The sequence below is a fragment of the Ochotona curzoniae genome, unplaced genomic scaffold, assembly GCF_017591425.1.
Source record: "Ochotona curzoniae isolate NIBS_2020 unplaced genomic scaffold, NIBS_Ocur_1.0 contig_2404, whole genome shotgun sequence".
NCBI classification, from domain to species: Eukaryota; Metazoa; Chordata; class Mammalia; order Lagomorpha; family Ochotonidae; genus Ochotona; species Ochotona curzoniae.
In genome coordinates, this window is record NW_024465451.1 from 3175638 (window position 1) to 3196410 (window position 20773).

The 20773-nt window shown below is 56.9% G+C and overlaps 1 protein-coding gene across 1 annotated transcript in view; it reads left to right on the forward strand.

The window, feature by feature from the left end:
- Window positions 1–4488: 4488 nt before the first annotated feature.
- KIAA1522 (KIAA1522 ortholog) overlaps window positions 4489–20773 on the forward strand; it is a 30379-nt gene continuing 14094 nt past the window's right edge. The window contains exon 1 of the mRNA XM_040974138.1: window positions 4489–4723. Coding sequence (XP_040830072.1) covers window positions 4489–4723 — 235 coding nt within the window. The remainder of the gene's footprint in view (window positions 4724–20773) is intronic.

Sequence of the window (20773 nt, forward strand, 5' to 3'; positions counted from 1 at the left end):
AAGGAGGTGTCTATGTATGGATTCTGCACCCTCACACCCCAACACACTGCAGTACCCCTGCATATACACTCCTTTCCTAGGGAAAAGTGGATGATGTTGAGACAGGAAGAGTGGCTGTTCAGAGAGCGTGAGTGCATCGGCCAAGGACAACCAGCGGGTTGTGGCAGAACCTGGTGAGCCACAGGCTTCTTTTTCATCACTTGGTCTCCTTCCTCTGGAACTCCCGTCTCAAAGGAATGAAAAACGGCTGGGCTAACTTGTGACCTGTCACACAGCAGAGGTAGCTGGAGAAGCTACTTCCCCCGGGTGGTGACATCTCCATCAACTTGTTCCACTTGTCCCTGCGTGTTTAGGGACTCCGGGTTTTCCAGTAGCTCTGTAACCACAACAAACTGGTGCAGTCACCGAAGGGGCGCTGGCACTGGCTCAGACACCCCTAGCGTCCCTTGGAAGGGCTTCCAATCGGAGTCCATCAGAACTGCATCACTCTTTCCACTGATAGTTCCCCTAAGTCAGAATAGTGAGTTCGGATGGAGAAGACCCATTTGTACCTCTGCAATACTGCTTTTCTCCATGTGAACTTTGGGTAGATTTGGTTTGAGGGAGAGAAAAAAACAAGTTCCAGCTCTAAAAGGAGAAGTTTGAACACCACGTTCCTACCCAGAGTACAACTCAGGGAGTGATAGTGTGACCCATGGCAATCTGAGGTCCATTTTGGTGGGTGGTTGTGTTGTGTGTGCCCAGCACACGCAGCTGTGCTCAGAGACACTGGGACAAACAATGCATGGAATTGACCCGTTTTCCTGGGGCAGCCTGGGCAGGATCACAGCCACCGGCCCCCAACACACGCTGCTTCCCCCTCCCCTCCCATCTCCTCTACTCCAGCTCCCTGGAAGTTGGCACCAACTCAGAGCCAGGAGCCATGAGATTCCAGCTTGGCCACAGGCCACTGACCCTGGGGGAGAACTGCACCTCTCAGCCCAGCAGGCAGGCAAATGGGTGGAATTAGGCTCAGGGCTTGATTCTAAAAGATGCTGGGAGGATCAAAGACGCCCTGGGTTGGGAGGTTGTTTGAAACTTGAACCAGGCTGCTGTAGATGCCAGGAGTCACAGATTAGGGGACACAGGAATGCAGGCTGGCTGTGGGGAGGGGATCTGCATGCCCTCTCCCTCCCCACACCTCCAGGGTGCCTGGGGGTCTTCAACCTTGTAGGACTGTTCCACTCTCCTCCCAACACCATCAGGCTGAGAACTGTGCCTAGTTTCCCATGTAAGGAGACGCAGGATCTGCCACACCTTGACCTGGCTACCCAGGCCAAGTAAGGAGTCTGCGTGGGAGGAGGCCAGGCCAGCAGCAGGGGACAAAGCAGGTGTCCCTCGGCATGAGGGGAAGTTGGAGGGTATGTGATAGCAACATTGGAGGTAATCCTGAGCTTTTCAAAAACAAAGGAGTAAAATTGGGCGGACCCTAGGTCACTTGGTCACAACAAGCCAGGACATTTCTGGGTCCTCCTTGGGAACAGCATGTTGGCAGCTTCCTGCTGGGTCAGGTGACAGCCTGGCTGCCGGCTGGACTTTGGGCCCTGTGCACAGGGCGTGCTGGGAAGTCAGCTGTCTGAGCCCCTAAAGCACAAGGGAGGAAATGTACTCAGCTGAGCAATGATTAATCCAGGCAGGAGGAGTCAGTGCCGCTGGGGCTCAGGCTAGCCCTTTCCAGGCTAGCCCTTTCCAGGAAGCATGTCTGTCCATCAGCCAGGGTACAGTTGGACCAAGAAGGGTGCAGGTGAGGCAGTCTGAATGTGGGAGGCAGAAGCAACCCTGATCTCTCCTTGACAACCCCCTTCATCTCCAAATATGGGGGCTCTGGCTTGAGGGGACCCTTCCCCTGGGATGTTCAGGAATCACGTGGGCAGAGCTAACTTCACAGGCCTGCAAACTGCTGATCCCACAGCCCTACACCCAGACAGGGCTCCTGCTTGGGGGAATGCTTGGCTCTAGCCTCTTGAAATTCTCAAGAATGTTTTAAAACAAACAACAAACAATAACAACAAAAACACAAGGGGCTCTGCATATTCATGTTGCATTGGGCCCTTTAAATTGTATAGCTAGGGCTAGCCCACTGGAAAGAAGGAGCTGAAAAGTGTGTGTGTGTATCTTGGAGGGGGAGGGACTAACACTGACCAAAATATGGAACAGGTGTTGTGGCATAGTGACTAAAAGCATCCCACATGGGCATGTGCTGTCTGATCCACTTCACAGCCAGCTCTCTGCTAATGGCTTAGGAAAGCAGTGGAAGATGGTCCAAGTGCTTAAGCTCCTACAGTCATGTGGGAGACCCAGAAGGTCCTGGCTCCTGGCTTTGGCCTGACCCAGTGATTTGGGGAGTGAATTAGCGGATGGAAGATTCTTTCTCTTTCTGTGTAACTCTTTCAAATAAATAAATCTTAAAACTAAACAAAAAACGACCAATCAAAATTTCTGTCTTCTGGGCCTAGTATGATGGCTCAGTGGCTAAATCCTTGTCTTACATGCACCAGGATCCCATACGGGCACTGGTTCGAATCCTGGATGCTTCACTTCCCTTCCAGCTCCTTGCCTGTGGCCTGGGAAAGCAGTAGGGGATGGTCCAAAACCCTGGGATCCTGCACCCATGTGGGAGATCCGGAAAGAAGTTCCTGGCTCCTGGCTTTGGATCAACTCAGTTCTGGCCATTGCGGCCACTTGGGGAATGAACCAGGGGATGGAAGATCTTTCTCTCTGTCTCTCCTTCTCTCTGCACATCTGCCTTTCCAATAAAAATAAATCAACCCTTAAAAAAAAAAAGATTTCTGTCTTTTTCCAAGAGCCGGAGTAGGTTTGTCTTTGTCCCTCTTCCCTCCCTCTCATGCACCTGATGAGCTCTAGCAGCCTGAAACCCTGCACGTTACCCTCCTGGCAAATCTCAGCCCTGTGACCCTATTTCCTGACATTCACCCACTAGCGGAGGATCTGTCCTCTGGCTCGTACTAGGCTGAGCCAAGAGCATCTTCTGGCTGGGCCAGTGCCTGATCCAGAGTGGGTGCTCTGGCAGTGCCACCTGGGTAGGCAGGACATAATCCTGGTGAGAAGCATGAGTGGACCAGCCCAGACCCTCCAAGTGGGCAGCACGTCCCAGCGTATCACCACAGCTCAGTGTCTGGGCACACGCAGGGCTGAGCACTCAGGGAGGTCTCTGGGCCCCCACTCATCCTGCATCACACATTACAGTGTGTGCTGTCTACACAGCTTAAGCTCCAGGGAGCAGAGAAAGCTATGTAAATACAGCCAGGTTGGGGGGACAGGTGAGGTGGTCACAGGTCCCTTCCCAGGGCCCAGGGAGGGGGTCTCAAGGCACTGGGCCCACAGCTGGCCCCAGGACCACTTATGGCCGCTAGAGCTCCTGTCCCTGGATCCAGCAGCCTCAGATGCTGGCCCGGGAGCCTCTACTGCTGCTGGTCCCTCTGCTCTGGCCTCCTGCCCTTTCTGTCCCTTCTGCACCATGGGTACTGCTCCCTGCCCTGCTCCCATGGCAGTTCATTGTCCCTGAGATGACATAAAAGGGCTTGGTCAGCTGTAATAAAGAACCAGCAGCCTGGAGGAAATGAGCATGGCCCGTGCGATTAGTGAAGCTTTTGATCTGGAGCAGCAGCCCCCACCCTCCCCAAGACTCCCCTGCACACACAGCAGGGAGCAGCCAAAGGGTAAACTGAGGCAGGCTCCCTTGCATCTCAGCCACGCAAAGGTGAAGAGGGAACCAGGAAGACTTGAGTCACAGTCTCACCCCCAAGGACTGTTTTCCTGGGGGAAGGTGTGGGAGGGCAAAAGGGTGATTCCCAGTGGCCAGGTGGGAGGGAAACATTTGTGGGTCACAGCAAGGCACGCTGTCAGTAGCCTCCTGTGTCTGCAGCACTCCCCACCCCACTCCAATACTATCCTCACTCTGGAAAGAATTTTTGGATTATTCTTATTCCAGAAAAAGAATTCAGATTCCCTCACCTCTCCACAGACAAAGCTCTCTTGGGGGGGGGGGGTGTCCAACCCTGCATTTGCTCTCCCTGCCCCGTCCCTACCTCCTCGCATTCTGAACCCCATTGGGAGAGCCCCCTTTGCGACCCGCCCCTGACACCCACCCTCTGAACCGCGGCAGCCCCCTCCAGTGAGGGGTCCCGTGGACCACCTCCTTCGGGCCCCGAACCTCGCCCTCCTAGGGCCCCGGGGCGCGGGGAGGGGCGGCCCGCAGCGCCGCTCCCGCCCCGCGGCCGCTCCCTCCCCGGCTCCTTCCCTCCCGGCCAGCCCCGGCGCCCCGCCCGCCGCCCGGCCGGCCCCTCCCGGCCGCTCCCCGCCGCCGCGCTCGCTCCGTCTCCGCCGCCCAAACTTTTCTCCGGGCGTCTCGTGCGGCGGCCGCCCCGGGCGCATGGGCGCCGCGCCGAAGGGGGCCTGAGCCCGGCGCCAGGTCCAGCCCGCAGCGCCATGGCGGCCCGCGCGCCCCCCGCCGCACCTGCGGCCGAGGAGTCCGGGGGTCCCGGCGGCCCCCCGCGCAGGAAGAAGTCCCGGTCCGGTGGGTCCGGCTTCCGCCGCGCCTTCAGCTGGTTGCGGGGCAAGCGGCGCAAGAAGAAGGCGGCGGGGACAGACGGGGCCGAGTCGGCCGCCCCCCGGGTCAAGAAGGCGGACGACAAGACCAAGAAGGCCAAGGGCAAAGGCCGAGGTAAGACGTCCGGGGCACCTGGGCTGGGCACCTGGCGGCGTCCATGGTGCGGGCGCGTGGTGGCTCATTGGGGTCCGTGATGTGTTGGGGGTGGCCGAGGGGTGGCCTCCTAGGTGCTGGGGGTAGGGAAGAGCTCTGGGCTCAGCCCAAGCATCCCGCATCCAGCGCCGTGCCCTAGTGCTCTCCAGTCCCGTCTGGCTGGGAGCTGAGCCGGTGGGAGAGACCCCCAGCCGGCGGCCGGCGGGATCGCCTGGCTTAAGCAGGAAGTGGCGGCAGTGGTGAGGCCGTTCTCCCTCCCTCTGTCTCTTCCAGGTTCTGCCCTCTGCTGAGTCAGGGGGATAAGAGACTTGCTTTTGGCCCCGGACCAAGGGGGAGAGGCAGGTAGCCTTGGGTGTCGGGTGTGGGAGGGTCCCTCTGCCTCTGGAAGGTGGGTTTTGAGTTCCCAAGGGAGTTTCTGCCCGCCAGGGGAAGTTTGCGTTTTGAGGGGGTAGGGGGATTCTCACAGAGGAACCAGTTGAGGCACAGCATATCTTAGCTTCTTAACAGTGTTGGCTTTTCTCAGCTGGCCCCTTGGCCACTTACCTGGACCAGACCAGTAACAAGCTGCCACCTGCTAGTGGTGAGCTGACCGATGGATGAATGAACCAAAGCCCCCTCCGCAGCACTTGGTTCCCCCCCCAGCCCGGGTGTTGGAAGTATGTGTGCAGCTGGGAGAAGCAGAGGGAATGGAGAGACCATGTGTGGGCTGGGAATAAAACCCACCCACAGCTCATTGCCAGTCCCCCTGAGTCCCAGCCCCTGGGTCCTTCCTCTTGCCTGGGTGCGCAGCCTGACAGAAGGGGAAGGTGGCCCGTGGCAGCCAGCTGGGGCACTCTGCGTCACTTGCGGTTCTTTCCCGGTCTCTGTTTTCCTCTGCGGCAGGGTGGGGTTTTCTGGGGCCTTGCCCACCTGGGCCAGCTACCTGGCCGAGACTCTCACTGCAGGGCTGAAGATGAGGAAATGGCGGTGTGTGCGCGCGTGGGCCCAGCTCTTTCTGCCTGTTTACCCTCCCGGCGTCCTTTAACCACCTCCTTGGAGGAGAGTTTGAAGGAGCACTTTCAGGGCCAGGGAGAGGGTGGAAGCTTCTGAGTGGATTGCATCCAGCCTGATGTCCCTTTTGCACCGGGCCCTCTCCCCGCTTCTGTGGCTCTGGCCACACCGAGGTGTCAGGGCACTGAGGCTGGGATGGCGGTCAGTGCCATGCCCTGAGGGGAAGCTTTGGGTGAGGGGTGTTTCCCAGGTCCTAACAGGGACCTGGAGTGTGTTTGCAGGGATTCAGGCCAAAGCCATTCCATGGCATGGGGTGGAACTGCAGCAGGCCAGATGGTGGTCAGACGTGGAGGAGGCTGGGGGACTAGTGGTGCATCCCAGGGAAGGGGCTTCTTTCAAACCCTGGGCGGCTAGCATGGAACAGCACGCTGGAAGAGCTGAGTGCACAGCACCCTGCTTCAGCAGCCACAGGGTGGGCAGCTAGGCCTCCTCTGGGCTTGTACTGGGTATCAGGTGGCTCTGGGCTTACGGGAGGCAGCAGGTCGGCTGATGTGAGCCCACGTGCATGGGCGCCACCTCCCTGCCCCTAGCTCTTGTGTCCCCAGGTCTGAAGGTGGCCCCTGGGCCGCCTGGAGGAAGTCCTGTTTCTTGTGCTCCAGCCTCCTATTATTCCAATTGTTTCCTTGTCACCCGTCTGGCCCAACCTCTTTTCTGTTTATTAAGAGAAATAAATCCGTTCTCTAATCTCCACTGGCACTGCTAGCCAGGAAGGGGAAACCTGGAGGAGGCTTAACTCTTTGAGGGAGAAGGAAGGTTTGGGAGATGGGGAGGCAGGTACAGATGGAAAATTCCTCAGAGGTCAGGGGCCTTTTCTGGGCAAAGGTCACTGTCACCTGAGTTTCAGTGTTCAAACCAAAGACCTAAGGGATTGGACCAGACTTGAACTCCAAGCACCTCTCTCTAAAGCTGACCTGTGCTTCTGTTTCTCCCGAGTGCATAGAGCAGGGGTGAGGGTGGGTTCTCACCCAACCCACCCTCCTGATGGGAGATGACCTAGAGGGGCAGTATCCAGTCGAGCAAATTTAAACGTTTCTTTATGCATTTATTTGAAAGGTGAAGTGACAGACACACAAGAGAGAGAGAGAGAGAGAGAGAGAGAGAGAGAGAAACCTCTTCCATCTGCTGGTTCACTCCCCAAATGTCCATACAGCTAGGGCTGGGCTGGGCCAGGGTGAAGCCAGGAACCTGACATTGCATCCTGGTCTCTTGCGTGGGGACAGAGCCGTCACTGGCTGCTTCCCAGGCAGTAGGGAGCTGAATGGGAAATGGAGTAGCTGGGAACCTTGAACTTGTGCTGTGATATGGGATGCCAGGGTTCTTTCTTTATTTTTTTAAGATTTATTTATCTTTATTGGAAAGTCAAATATACGGAGAGGAGAAGAGACAGAGGAAGATCTTCCGTCAGATGATTCACTCCCCAAGTGACTGCAATGGCCGGAGCTCAGCCTATCTAAAACCAGGAGCCAGGAGCTTCTTCTGGGTGTCCCACATGGATTCAGGATCCCAAGGCCATGCTCTACCTCTTTCTCAGGCCACAAGCAAGGAGCTAGATGGGAAGCGGGGCTGCTGGGATTAGAACCGGTGACCATATGAGATCCTGGTGCGTGCAAGGCGAGGACTTTAGTTGCTAGGTCACCGTGCCAGGCCCATGGATGCCGGGGTTTTTAGCAGTAGTTTAACCCACCCTGACAGCTACTCTGAGAGCTTAAATCCTAGCTGGGTTATTAGTAAGCCTTCTGAGAGTGAATAAGCATGTTGTCTATGGGTTCACTGACCCCATTACTGTCTCAGGGGGAGGAGGGGACCTCCTCCTGGGGGTGACCCTCTGGCTGGATGCTGCCTTGACAGTCTGTGTCCTTTCTGTCAGGCCAAGTTCTCACGACGCAGGTTACAGGAAAGTGCAGGCACCGCAGACATGTGAGAGATGGCTGCTCTAAGTCTACTCCCCTGAAGGTTAAGGACTGACCTGGCAGGAACGGGCTCCTGGTCCCTTCTCACAGCCTCAGTTTCTCTCTGTCTCTTTTTAAATTTATTTTTATTGGAAAGTCAGATATACAGAGAGGAAGAGAGACAGGAAGATCTTCTGTTCACTGAATCACTCCCCAAGTGGCCACAACGGCTGGAGCTAAGCCGATCCGAAGCCAGGAACCTCTTTCAGGTCTTCCACATGGGTACAGGGTTCCAAGGCTTTGGGCCAGCCTCGACTGCCTTCCCAGATCACAAGCAGGGAGCTGAATGGAAAGTAGAGCAGCCAGGACTCTAACCCCATATGGGATGCCAGCATTTATAGATGGACAATTAGTCAATTGAGCCATTGCACACTCCTTAGCCTGTTTTCTTACCTGTAACATAGGAATAGTAATCCCTGGCTTTCCAGCAGTGTTCCAAGGATCTTGTTAGAGGACAGCCATCTCAGTGCCCTGTGACCCTGAGAGCACAGTCCATATAATGGCAGGTGCGGCCACTGTGACACAGGGCACCTGGGCACTATATCAGCTCAGTCATTCTGATCTGTGTTTGGGGAACAGCTCACGTGGCTGCCCTTTAGGGTCCCCAGAGGAGGAAACTTGCAGAAGCTTGGAGTCCCACCTTTGGCCCACAGGAGGATTCAGATCTGAGAACAAGTTGTTAAAGAAAAACCAAACAAACACAAACAAGACTCCCTATTTTCCAGAACTTATCACCTGGACTGCAGACAAGTGTGTGGGGAGGAAGTGTGTCTGGGACGGGTGCCAGGACTGCAGCCTGGCAGGTCATCGGGAAGGCCTTCTGGGAGGAGGTGCACAGAGTGTACGAGGAGGAGGCAGTGTCCCGGCTAACAAGAGGAAGAGAAGCAGTGGGCAGCCTGCCATGGATCAGACCCCGACCAGGGGAGGAGCATCTTCCTGGAGGTCTCCTGTTGTCTTTGAAGTGACTGGAGGTGGACTGGGGAACCAGGAGAGGCAAAGGCCTTGGTGGAAGGTGAAAGTCAGTGGCTCAAGGTCACTCAGCTGTGGTCACTAGGAAATAAAAAAAGAATCTATTGGGTAGCGTCAGGCTTTGTTCAAGGTGATGGCATCCTGGAGGCTGGGGCAGTGAGGTCCCAGCCCCTGTGGCAGTGATGTGGTCGGCTCCCAAATGCCACACTCCCCAGTGCTCTGACCTTGGGTGTGTTTCTGACTCCAGACAAGAATAGCTGTTGGAGAGTGATCCTCCCCTCCATGGACGAGGGGTGGCACTGGGGATTTGGTGCCCACCTCCCACTCAGGGAGGCCCTGGGAGACTGAGCCTGCTGTGCTGCGTGCCGCTGGGCAGGGCCTGCCCCACCTCAGGCTGGCCAGGCCCTTTCTCTCTCTGTCTCTCTCTCTCTCTTTTTTTTTTTTTTATTGGAATATCAGATATTCATAGAGGAGGAGAGACAGAGAGGAAGATCTTCCATCTGCTGATTCACTCCCCAGGTGGCTGCAATGGTCAGAGCTGTCCTGATCCAAAGCCAGGGACCAGGAGCCTCCTCCAGGTTTCCCACTCAGGTGCAGGGTCCCAAGGCTTTGGGCTGTCCTCAACTGCCTTCCCAGGCCACAAGCAGGGAGCTGGATGGGAAGTGGGGCTGCTGGGACAGAAGCTGATGCCCATATGGAATCCTGGTGCATGCCACTAGGCCACCATGCCAGACCCAGGCCCTCTCTTGACACAGAAGGCGTTCACGAGGCCCATCATATCCTTCTGGCACCTAGGATCCTCTGAGTGTGAGAATGGGCTGGGGCAAGGGACATAGCACAGGGAGGGGACCCATGTCTGGAAGGGAGAGTGTGTCTGTGGCCAGGCCCCCGTGACATTGTGACTTAGTGGCCTGGCTGTCCTGGGAAGGTGGGTAGGGCGAGCCCGTCAGGAAAGGAGCCTGTGGGACCTTCAGCCGAGTGGAGCCCCCAAAGAGACTCTTGCCCGAAGTGAGGACGGCTTCTTTTTTTAAAGAAAACATTTATGTATTTTTATTGGAAAGGCAGATATACAGAGAGGAGGAGAGAGAGAGAAGATCTTCCATCCACTGGTTCACTCCCCTAGTGGCCCCAGTGGCTGGAACAGCCAGAGCTGAGCCAATTTGAAGCCAGGAGCTAGGAGTCTCTCTAGGCCTTCCACATGGGTGCAGGATCCCAAAGCTTTGAGTCGTCTTTGACTGTTTGTGGCCTGTTTCCCAGGCCCACAAGCAGGGAACTGGATGGGAAGTGGGACCGACCGCCAGGATTAGAACCGGCGCCCACATGGGATCCTGGTGTGTTCTAGGCAAAGACCTTAACTGCTATGCTATCGCACTATGCCCAGAGCATGGCTTCTCTTTGCCCTATATCTTCACCCTCTTATTGCCATGCTGCCCTGCCTCCTCTGACCCCCAGGATTTGTTGTCCAGCATCTCTCTGGCCAGTGAACTCCTATTCATCCCTCAAAGCCCAGCTCCACAATCATCCTCTCTGGCATATCTCCTATGGGGAAATGAGTACCCCTCCACAGCCCCCCAGATTCCTTAGCTGACTGAAAAGAGGTTTGAGTGCTTTACTGGTCACCTTCTTGGGTCCTTAGCTTGGACCAATGTCAATGGGGGACCTGAGCCCCCTTGCTATGAGATGCATCCAGTAGAATGATTTCCATAAAGGAGTCTAGGGTTCGTCCACATGCATGTGATAAAGTGGCTGCTCCCCAGGCTCCTGTGGGAGGATAGGCTTCGGGGTCTGGTGCCAGAGGGAGTCCCCCTTATTTTTATCACAAGTGGTACAAGTGCCTGCTCTGTGCCAGGCACTGTTCTGGGGACAAAGAGATCACGGGCCTGGGTCTTGAGTGCCTTAGAATTCGAATGTGTATTTGGGGAAGTGGTAAAACACTGAACAAGTCCTTGATGATCTGAAAGTGCGGCCAGGGGCCCGCCTGGCAGCACAGCCGGCTAAGTTGCCATGCACAGTGCCAGCTTTCCATTATCAGAATGCAGATGCAAATCCCAGCTGTTCTGCTGCCAATCCAGCTCCCTGTTCAGGACCCTGGCAAAGCATGAAAAATGCCTCAAGTGTTTGGGCCCCTGTTAGCCATGTGAGAGACCCCGCTGGCATTCCTGGCTCCTGGCTTCACCCTTGCCCAGCTCTGGCCATTGTAGCCATTTGGGGAGTGAGTGAATTAGTGGATGGAGGATCTCTCTGTGTGTCACTCTTTCCTTCAAATAAAAATAAACCTTTAAGGAAAAAAAGTGCAACTGAAGAGGCAGCACAGAGGTTCCTGGGGGAACACCAAGGACAGGTTCCTTAGGGAGGTGGCCATGGCAAGGTGCTCCTGGCTCTGAAATAAGCAGGATACCTGGTAGAGGCTGGCCCCAGTGACTCAAAGATCACCAAAGCGTACTGTTCTCAGGCCTGGGGGCGGGGGAAGGGGAATGTGGCAGGTTGACCAGTTCTCCCCTCTGCCCAGCAGAAGGCCTAGAACTGAATGTGCAGGAGGTGAGTGGTATCAGTATGGGCTCCCAGAAACTGGGCATCTCTGGATGCCAAGATGCAAAACTGATGGCGGGAGATGCCACAGAGAGCCCTCCTGCCTTGTCCAGCTGGGCAGCTGAGGCCTAGAGGAGGAAGTGACTTGTTTAAGGTCACATGGCTTCCAGTGTTGGGGTGGAGCAGGCGCCCACACCTACCATGCCAACAACGCCAGCTGCCGCACTCCTTTGTTCAGACTTCAAACGGAAAAGGAAAATCCGGTGCTGGAGCGGAGAGGGGCCTCTGCCAGGCGTGGGAAGAGCCCAGGAGGAAGCAAGGCCCCGGAGCCTCCTGTCCCTGCAGCTTCCTAGTCCCCGCTCCCACTGCTAGCTTTCTACCGGGAGGGGCTCCTAGTCAGTGCATCTGCCCTGACTCCCCATCCCGAGCCTCCTGGCCAGAAGCCCCCCACCCCACACACAGACAGGGCTGATAACTAAAGAGGGGGCTGAACTGTGTGGCCAGAAAGGTCCTCTTGGGTTTGTCAGCAGCAGGCCTAGCGGGAGCCTCCCCCTCCACCTGCTCCTTGGAAATCCCCTCTCCCCAAATCCTCCAGGCCAGCCCCTGCTCTGCTGTCACATGCTGAAGCAAGCTCGTGAGGGGGAGCCATTGCAGACTGTTTTGGCTGCAGCGAGCATGGTGCAGGGAAAGCTGTATACCCACTTCCCACCTGTAGACGCCACAGCCCCCCTCCAGCCCCTTGCCTGACCTGACAAAGGTCAGCGGCTTCTTGAGGGAGTGTGACAGCTCTTTCCACCCCCAGCGTGCTGGTTCACTTCCTCACTCGAAGGCAGCTCCCCTTGCAGGGTGCCCAGCTCGGTACATAGTGTAGATGAGGGGAGCAGATGGAGCCAGCTCAGCCAGCCCAGCGTGAAACCCTGACTTTTGTGGCCAAGCACATGATCCCCAGGGGGCCCAGTGGGGAGGTGACACTCCTCAAGTCTCTGTTACCAGGCAAGGCCTGCACTGCCTTTCTCCTACTGCACCCGTCAGCAAGCCTAATCTCCTGGCTCCTGGAATCCTGGGCCATATCTCTCCTAGTCTTCTTCCTCTTTTTAACTATTTATTTGTTGGGCCCAGCACGATAGTGTAGTGGTTAAAGTCCTCATCTTGAATGCGCCAGGATCCCATATGGTCTCTGGTTCTAATCCCGGTGGCCCCGCTTCTCATCCACCTCTCTGCTTGTGTCCTGGGAAAGCAGTCAAGGATGGCCTAAGGCCTTGGGACCCTGCACCCATGTGGGAGACCTGGAAGAGCTCCTGGCTCCTGGCTTTGGATCAGGTTCAGCTCCAACCGTTGTGTGGCCGCTTGGGGAGTGAACCATCGGATGGAAGATCTCCCTCTCGGTCTCTCCTCCTCTCTGTATATCCGCCTTTCCAATTAAAAAAAAAATCTTTAAAAAATAATAAAGCTATTTATTTATCTGTTTGAAATAGAGTGGGGACAATCCCCCCAAACAGAAGGGGCCAGGCCAGGCCGAGATCTCTCGCTGGTCTCGCACATAGATGGCAGGAACTCAAGCACTTGGGCCATCCTCTGCTGCCTTCCCAGGAAGCTGGGTCAGAAGTGGAGGAGTCGGACTCGAATCAGCACTCTGGTATAGGGTGCAGCCTCCTCTAAGTGGCAGCTCAGAGAGGAGAGACAAGCAGAGATCTCCCATTAGCCGAATCACTTCCTAATTGACCATAATTGCTTGGACTGTTCCAGGCCAGAGCCAGGAGTCCAGGGCTGCTTCTGGGTCTCCCACATGGGTGCCAGGGGCCCCAAACACTTGAGCCACCTTCTGCTGCTTTCTCAGGTGTATTAGCAGGGAACTGGATCAGCAGTAGAACAGCTGTCACTCAAACCAGTCAGTACCCATAAGGAATGCTGGCACTGTAGGCAGCAGCCTAACTACTCATGCCACAGTGCCAGCCTCTGGGCCGTGTATTTTTTGTGCTACCTCTTTCTTCCCAGCTGTCCCAGCCCAACCTCTGTCATGTTCCTGGCTGTGGGCAGTACTCCTGCTATAGGATCCTGGAGCCCACAGTGCCTTGGTAGTGACAATACTTGTGTGCCAACATCACTGGTCCCCAAGTGCCACTATTACTATTACAGCTGGCATGCAAGGCCTACCTTGTCCACGTCAGTAGTTTCTAGATGGCAATGCGCTGTATGTTGGGCCAATCACTGCTCTTTGAGAAACTTCTCTGGTTGGAAAGGCAGACGTCCCTGCCAAGAGGCCGGGGAGGATGGGACACAGTGTGCCGGGGGAGCCGTGAGGTGTGGTCAGCTCTGGGTCAGAGGGCATCACAACCTCAGGGTACATGGAGCGCTGAGCCAGGGGAGGAACAGGCTGTTGAGTAGGGGCATGAGGACAAAATGACTTCTTTTAAGCAAAAGTGGGAGAGAAGACAGAGGTGTGAAAGCTTGGGGATTGCCGGGAGGCCATGGGGGCATGGAGAGTGCTTTTGTGTGGCTGGAGTTCTGGTAGTAAGGAGGGTGTGATCAGAGGTGGAGCAGCCCCTAGTACACCTGCTAGAGGCCAGTGGCAGGCACCTGCCAAACCTGTGCATCCTTAGAAGCTCTGTGCCTGCCACTCACCATTCAGTTCCTGTTGCTGGATTTGCACAGTACTCTGAGGTGCTCTCTTGGCATCCCCACTCCAAGTTTCCCATCTATAAAGCAGGTCTTTGAGCTTCCTTTCCAGCATCATTTATTTGAAAGGTAGAATGAGAGAGAGAGCAAGAGAGAGAGAGGGGAGAGAGAGAGTTCTCTTCCATCTCCTGATTTACTCCCCAGATGGCTATGATAGCTAGATACTCTGATACGGGATGCCAGCATTGCAGATGACTGCTTAACTCTTTGTGCCCCAGTGCTCACCCCAGCTTTGACACTAGGACCTTCTGTGCCAAGCAGGCAGACTCACGCTCACTGCATATTTTCTGAGGATGAATTGAATGCCACTCCTTCAGGGACTATGCTGTTGTCACCCTCAGACTAGCAAGAAATGGCTTTCAGGAGTGTTGAATTGAGCTTTTTTTTCCTTTGTTGAAGATGTTTGGGTTTTATTAATGTTTATTTTTACTTAAAAGAGCTACAGAAAGAGAGAGAGAAGCACACAGAGAGATTCCATCCACTAGTTCACTCCCCAAATGATGGGAATGACTGGGACTGTGCTATTCTGAAGCCAGAAGCCAGGAGTCTCTTCCAGGTCTCCTACGCAGGTGCAGGGACCCAAGAACTTGGGCCATCTTCTGCTTTCCCAGGCCATCAGGAAGGAGCTGGATGGGAGGTAGAGCAGCTAGGACTTGAATTGGCACACATATGGGATCCTGGCACTGCAGCTGGAGGATTAGCATGCAAATCCCTGTGTTGAGCTTTAACTCTCCCATATTGTAAGGAAGGAAGAAGTGTCCTTGTCTACGGCCATACCACCCTGAACGCGCCCGATCTCGTCTGATCTCGGAAGCTAAGCAGGGTCGGGCTTGGTTAGTGCTTGGATGGGAGGAGGAAGTGTCCTAGAGTTACTGGACATAAGTGGTCACCTGAGAGGCAGGCGGTTGGTGCAGTGACACTGCATTCCATATTAGAGTGCCTGAGTTTGGGTCCCGGCTCTGCTCCCTGCTCATGTGCACGCTGGGAGGCAGCAGAGAGCGGCTCAGGTGTGTGAAGGGCGTGAAGGGCGACCCAGATGAATGTCCTGCTCCTGGCTATTTTAGAGTAAACCAGCACATGGAAGACCTTTTCTCTCTGCCTCTTCTCTCTGTCAAATAGCAGGAAAGAAATACTTTAAAAAATATTTGCTTATTTTTATTAGAAAGGCAGATTTTACAGAGAAAAGGGAGGCAGAGAGAAAGATTTTCCATGTTCTGGTTCATTCCCCAGTAGCTGCAACAGTTGCGGCTGAGTCATTCTGAAGCCAGGAACCAGGAGCTTCTTTAGGGTCTCCCACATGAGTGTAGGGCCCAAGCAGCTGAGCCATCTTCTACTGCTTTCCCAGGCCATAAACAGGAAGCTGGATGGGAAGTGGAGCAGCTAGGACACAAACCGGTGCTCATATGGGATTCTGGCAATTGCAGATGGAGGATTAGCCAGTTGAGCTACCATGCCAGCTCCCTGGAGGTGGTGGGACAATTTTTTTTTTTTAAGATTTATTTTTATTATTTTTTCATTGGAAAGGCAGATGTACAGAGAGGAGAGACAGAGAGGAAGATCTTCCGTCCGATGATTCACTCCCCAAGTGAGTGCAACGGGCCGATACTATGCCGATCCGAAGCCAGGAGCCTCTTCTGGGTCTCCCATGCGGGTGCAGGCTCCCAAAGCTTTGGGCCATCCTCGACTGCTTTCCCAGGCCACAGGCAGGGAGCTGGAAGGGAAGCGGGGCTGCCGGGATTAGAACCGGTGCCCATATGGGATCCTGGGCGTGCAAGGTGAGGACCTTTAACCACTTGCGCCACCGCGCCGGGCCCGACAATTTTTTTTTAAAGAAGTTACAGCTGGGTGGAGTCGTGGGTCTTCTGCAGGTGGTAAAAAGATCAGCTATTCTACCACGCAGTTTGGTCTCTGCCACACCATGCTGCCCCACACCGGAGAGGCAGGTCACGTGGCAGGAGAGCACACCCTGGGCTGCATGGCGCTGGGCTGGACCTGGACACAGGGGCACCTGTGAGGACGAAGAGGAGCCTGTGGTACCATCAGTGGTTTTTAGAGGAGCGAAGACTAAAGACTAGACATGACCTTCGATAAAAGCAACTATTTGGGGTAGGGGTGGATGTTTGGCCTAATGCTTAAGACACCCCATCCCATATTGGAATACCTGGACCCTTGTACTGGGTCAGCGCTGGGAGCCACCAGGTGCTGGGATCCCTCCCATCCTGGCTGGAGTTCCCAGCTTCCACTGTCCTCCTGGCCCAGGGCAGGCTACTGTGGGCACGAGGCAGCAGAGGGCAGCTTCCTGCTTCTCCAGTCAGTGAACGGGAAAGAAGAGGGCTGGGTTGGGGAGAAGTGGGAAGGGCACGCAGTTCCCAGAAGCCCGAGGGGCACGCAGCTGCAGCTGGACACCAGCAGTTCATTGCGTCCTCCGGTGCCCACACACACAGAGACCAGCTGTAGCTATGAGCGTGCACTCAACACACGCAACTGCAGTCATCCCATTGCACAAACACATGTTCATTACACAATCCTATAGACACAAGTTCACGTACACACAGGCAGACGGTCACGTACGCCAGTAAACAAGCTTGAGGGTATTCCACGGTAAGACAGAGAAGCACACACGGGAGACATCCCCAAAACAAAGTCACTGGTGTGGCCGCAACCACACACCGTGTGATCCTGCAGAGGGAAACTCAGGCGTGCCCGAGCAGTTACATACGAAGGTCCAATCCAGTTACCGGCACTTCAAGGTCAGGCGCAGACGTAGTCAAACTGCAGAGGAGCTGGCCTGGAGCAGTGGGTATTGGAATCCGTCTGTGTTTGATCCTGCCTCAGTTGACTTAAAGGAACTTCGATTTGCAAGTCTGTAAAATGGATGACAAACCCCCCAGCTACCTTGCAGAATTGCCTTGTGGGTGAAATGAAATAATGCACTAAAACAATCAGAAGTGCCTGGCTCACAGTAGCACTAAAGACAAGGGTGCTAATATTACTGTGAACGCCAGACAGTACAGAAATACAGCCATTTCGAGACCTTTGTATACGGGAGGTAAACAAGACACGTGACGCTCACGGGGTGGTGGCTGGTGGGCCTTAGCGACTGCAGGACGCTGAAGCCCGTCTGTCTGAGCTCGGCTTCTAGATCCTGCAGCTCCACCCCACCTGCGCTTCCCGCCCACCCCACCTGTGCTTCCCGGAGCGCTCGGGGCGGGGCGGCTCAGCAGGTCGCCCAGGTCCCGGGAGGGGCGGAGCCGGCCGGGCGCGCGAGGCCCCGCCCCCGGCCGGCCATTGGCCACCGCGTGCGGGGGCGTGGCCGGGCCGGGGCCGGGGGCGCCCGCGGTGGCCGCCCGCGAGTCGCGCTGCCTCCCTCCCGGGGCTGCGGGCCGGGCGGCCGGGAGGGCTGGGCCGCGCTCCGCGTCCCTCGCCGGCTCCCGCGCCCGCCATGGGCAACTCGCACCACAAGAGGAAGGCCCCCAGCGGTCCGCGGACCCGCAGCTTCTGGCGATTCGGGCGATCGGCGAAGCGGTCGGCAGGTAGGGGGGTGGGGGCGGAGCAGGCGGGGAGGAGGGGTCTCTCCGCTGCAGCCATGGCTACCGCGGCTGTCCCTTCTCGGGGCCCGGAGGGGGTGAGCGAGGGGCGGCCGAGGAGCCCCGGCAGACCCCACCCCTGGCGGGCGCACACACACGACATTGCAGACGCGGTCACACCCCCACTGCCGCGCCCCCGCGAGGGGACGCGCGGTCCCGAGCGCGCAGGTACGCGCACCTTTGGCGGGCGCCTCACCTGCAGGTTCAGACACACCAGGCACACACACATCCGCCGTGTAGGTACAGGTACCCCGGCTCAGAGACCCACGGAGGTGCCCTCTCCCCACCGCACAACCAAGCTCCGGGGCAGAAGACGCCCCCAAGGCCCGCGCGCATGGCCCCCATGCCTGAGCCCCCAACGGGCTGAAAGTTTGCAGGAGGGAGGGGGAGAGAAAGGTGCAGGGGGAAGCAGGAAACCCGGGGCTGGAGGCTCGGGACCGCCTCGGTCTGGCGCGGTCGGGAGTCAGACTGGTTCTCTGGGCTCGGCCCCCACCCCCACCCGTGCCACCGCGGCCTCTGCGCGCTCCCCGCCCCTCCCCCGAGGTCGCCGTCGCATCTCCCCCTTTACAATGCAGCCACCGAGCTGGAACGCAGCCCTGCCCGCTTGCTGCGGGATCCCTCCGCGGGTCGCATTCCAGGCTCCAGGGGGTGGGGAGAGCGCTGGGGGAAGGCCCGGGGACCGGGAGACGGGATTCCTGCTCGCCCGAGCTGAGTGCGGCAGTTCTCAGGGCATTCCCAGGAGTCCCGGGGGAGGTGGAGGAGGGGCCGCGCAGGTGCCGGGTTGTGTCACCCAGCGAATACTGGGCTGGGAGGGGGAGGAGGGGCAGGGGAGTGGACCTGACCCCTTTGCTCTCCCCCCCCCCCCCCCGCGGTCTGGGGCGGGTTGCCTAGGGGCACCTGCTGGTTGGGGTCAGCGAGGGAATCCAGAGGGGTCGCAGCGGAGGGAGAACCCACCGTGTGCTCCTTGGCTGGCCCGCATTCCTCGAGGTTCCGCACAGGAGCTGATGAGCTCATCCCTGCGCACTCGGGGGCTAGAAAAGCGCCTGGGCTGGGCACGAGGGAACCCGCTTCTGTGTGTGAGCGCCGGTGACCTTGGGCAGTTTTGTTTTTTTGTTTTTGTTTTCACTTCTGTGCTTCCTGGCTCCCGGTAGAGGAGGGGTCCTCTCTGCAGAGTTGGAGGGGATGGGGATCTTGGGTTAGATAACCTGTCAAGACTCTTGTGTTTCTGGCTAAACCGTTTTCATCCATGAAGACACTGAGGTTGGGGGAGTGGGTGCTTGTTCAAGGTCATTACCTGCGGCGACCAGAACGTAATGGAACCCACAGTAAGGAAAGAGCTAATTATGTGTGTGTGGGGAGCTCTCTGATTATTCCTCAGAGGGGAGGTGTCATGGGACCTTCCCTACCTCGGCAGTCTTCAAATCTCACCCACCTCTCCTCCTAGAAGCCCAGCTGGGTGCAGGACTGGGACTTCCTGTCAGCTCTGAACTGATGGTTTGCTGAGAACAGCGGTGAGACGTGTGTCTGTCGGTGCTGGAGCGGAGGATAAGAAGGCTGTGTTTACCTGCTGGCCTTGGAGGAAGGGGTCTGGGCTCCCAGCCCCTGCCGCCGCCAGCCCTGGGACAATAATCAGGCTGGTTGGAGTGGCTGCAGAACCAGCAAGCACTGTCAGACAACAACTGAAGTCACAGCCGGGCCAGACCCGATCTAGGCCATGTTTCTGAGTTGGCACAGCTACAAGACCCTTGGGTAGATGGGAACTGCTGGCTTAGGGTAGTCCTGCATTGTTGATCAAGTGAGCGAGCCCAGGATTCACGCTGGCGGTGAAGCACACGGGTGAGCAAAGGCCCCGAGTTGAGACCTAGCATGGAGGCCCCATCCATGTGCCTCTCAGAAGAAGTGATTTTGTTGTAAGTGTGAGCTGCAGTCCCTCTGGTCCTCCCCCGGCCCTAGCTTGTGCTGCCACAGGCCCAGGTGTGGGCTTGGAGCCTGAGTAACAGCCATTTGGTGAGTGGGTGAGGGTGGGGACAGGGCTGTCAGAGAGGGCTGGGGTGTCTGTGGCGAGTCCCTGGACCTGGTGTGTTAGGAAGATGGCTTCAGGGCCCGGGCAGGTGCAGGCAGGACAGGTTGAGAGGTGGGGTGCTGAGAGTGGAGGTTTCCTTGCAGCAATCCAGGGGAGAGGTGATGAGGTGAGGCCTGGGCACCCAGTGGGGGTTGGGAGAGTGGAGAGGAGTGGCAGCTGAAGACTTCTTGGAGGAGGCGGCTGCCTGAGTCACATGTCAGGAGGAAGGCTGCCTGGTTGAGGCATGGAAGCCCAGAGCTGAGAGGACGGCCCTCTGTTAGCCAGTTCACTTGTTTTCGGTCGTCTGACTCTTCTCCCCTCATGGTAGCCATGCGGAAGTTGGAGCTCAGAGCAGGGACCCGGGCACTGGCCCCACAGCAGGGAGAGAGCCAAAACTAGCCTCCAACCCTGGCCTGCCCACTGTCAGAGGCCATGCGTGTGCTGGGATCCTATAGGGGTTTCGTCTAACAGTTGGGAAACCAGCCAGAGAAGGTCTGAGCACTTGGGGAGCCATGATTCTTGGAGAGCCCAGTGAGGTGGAGGAGTGAGGACCAAGTACTGAAGCCCCTGGCTTAGAGATGGAGCAGGTGAAGAGCTGAGATGGGGAAGGACTGATCCACTGGATCACATGGCCCTGGAGGGGAGAGAGAATGGGCTGGGGGATAGATGGAGGACTGTGCTCAGGTAGTCAGGTGTGCCCTGCTCTCTTGTTCCCATCTTGTAGATGGGAAGGGTGAAGGATGGAACTGGTGGAATCAGACCAGCTGGGATTGTTTTCTTTGGCAGTGCCCTCCTGCCTAGCGGGGCCACAGCTAAGTGAATGCCTGGGCTGTCCCTTGGTCTTCCGTGGCTCCTCCCCTTTCCTGGGGAGAGACTTGTGACCTACCACATGCTTGATAAGAGGCTGCCTTGGGCCTCTGCGATCTGAGGGGATCTGAGATCAGCTGAGCCCCTTTGCCATCCTGGTCCAGCCTTGGGAGCTGCCGTTGTGGGCCACTCCCACATGGCCCTCAGAGCCTCGCACGGCACAGGTGAAGGGCCGCATGGGTGAAGACCGAGGCTGAATGAAGGACACTGCCTGGCCAGCACCGCAGTCTGAGCTCAAACTTGGGCCTGGGATTCCCATGCCTTCCCCAACAGTAGGGGCTTCAGGCTGCCAGAAGGGGCCCACTTCACTGCCCAGAGATAG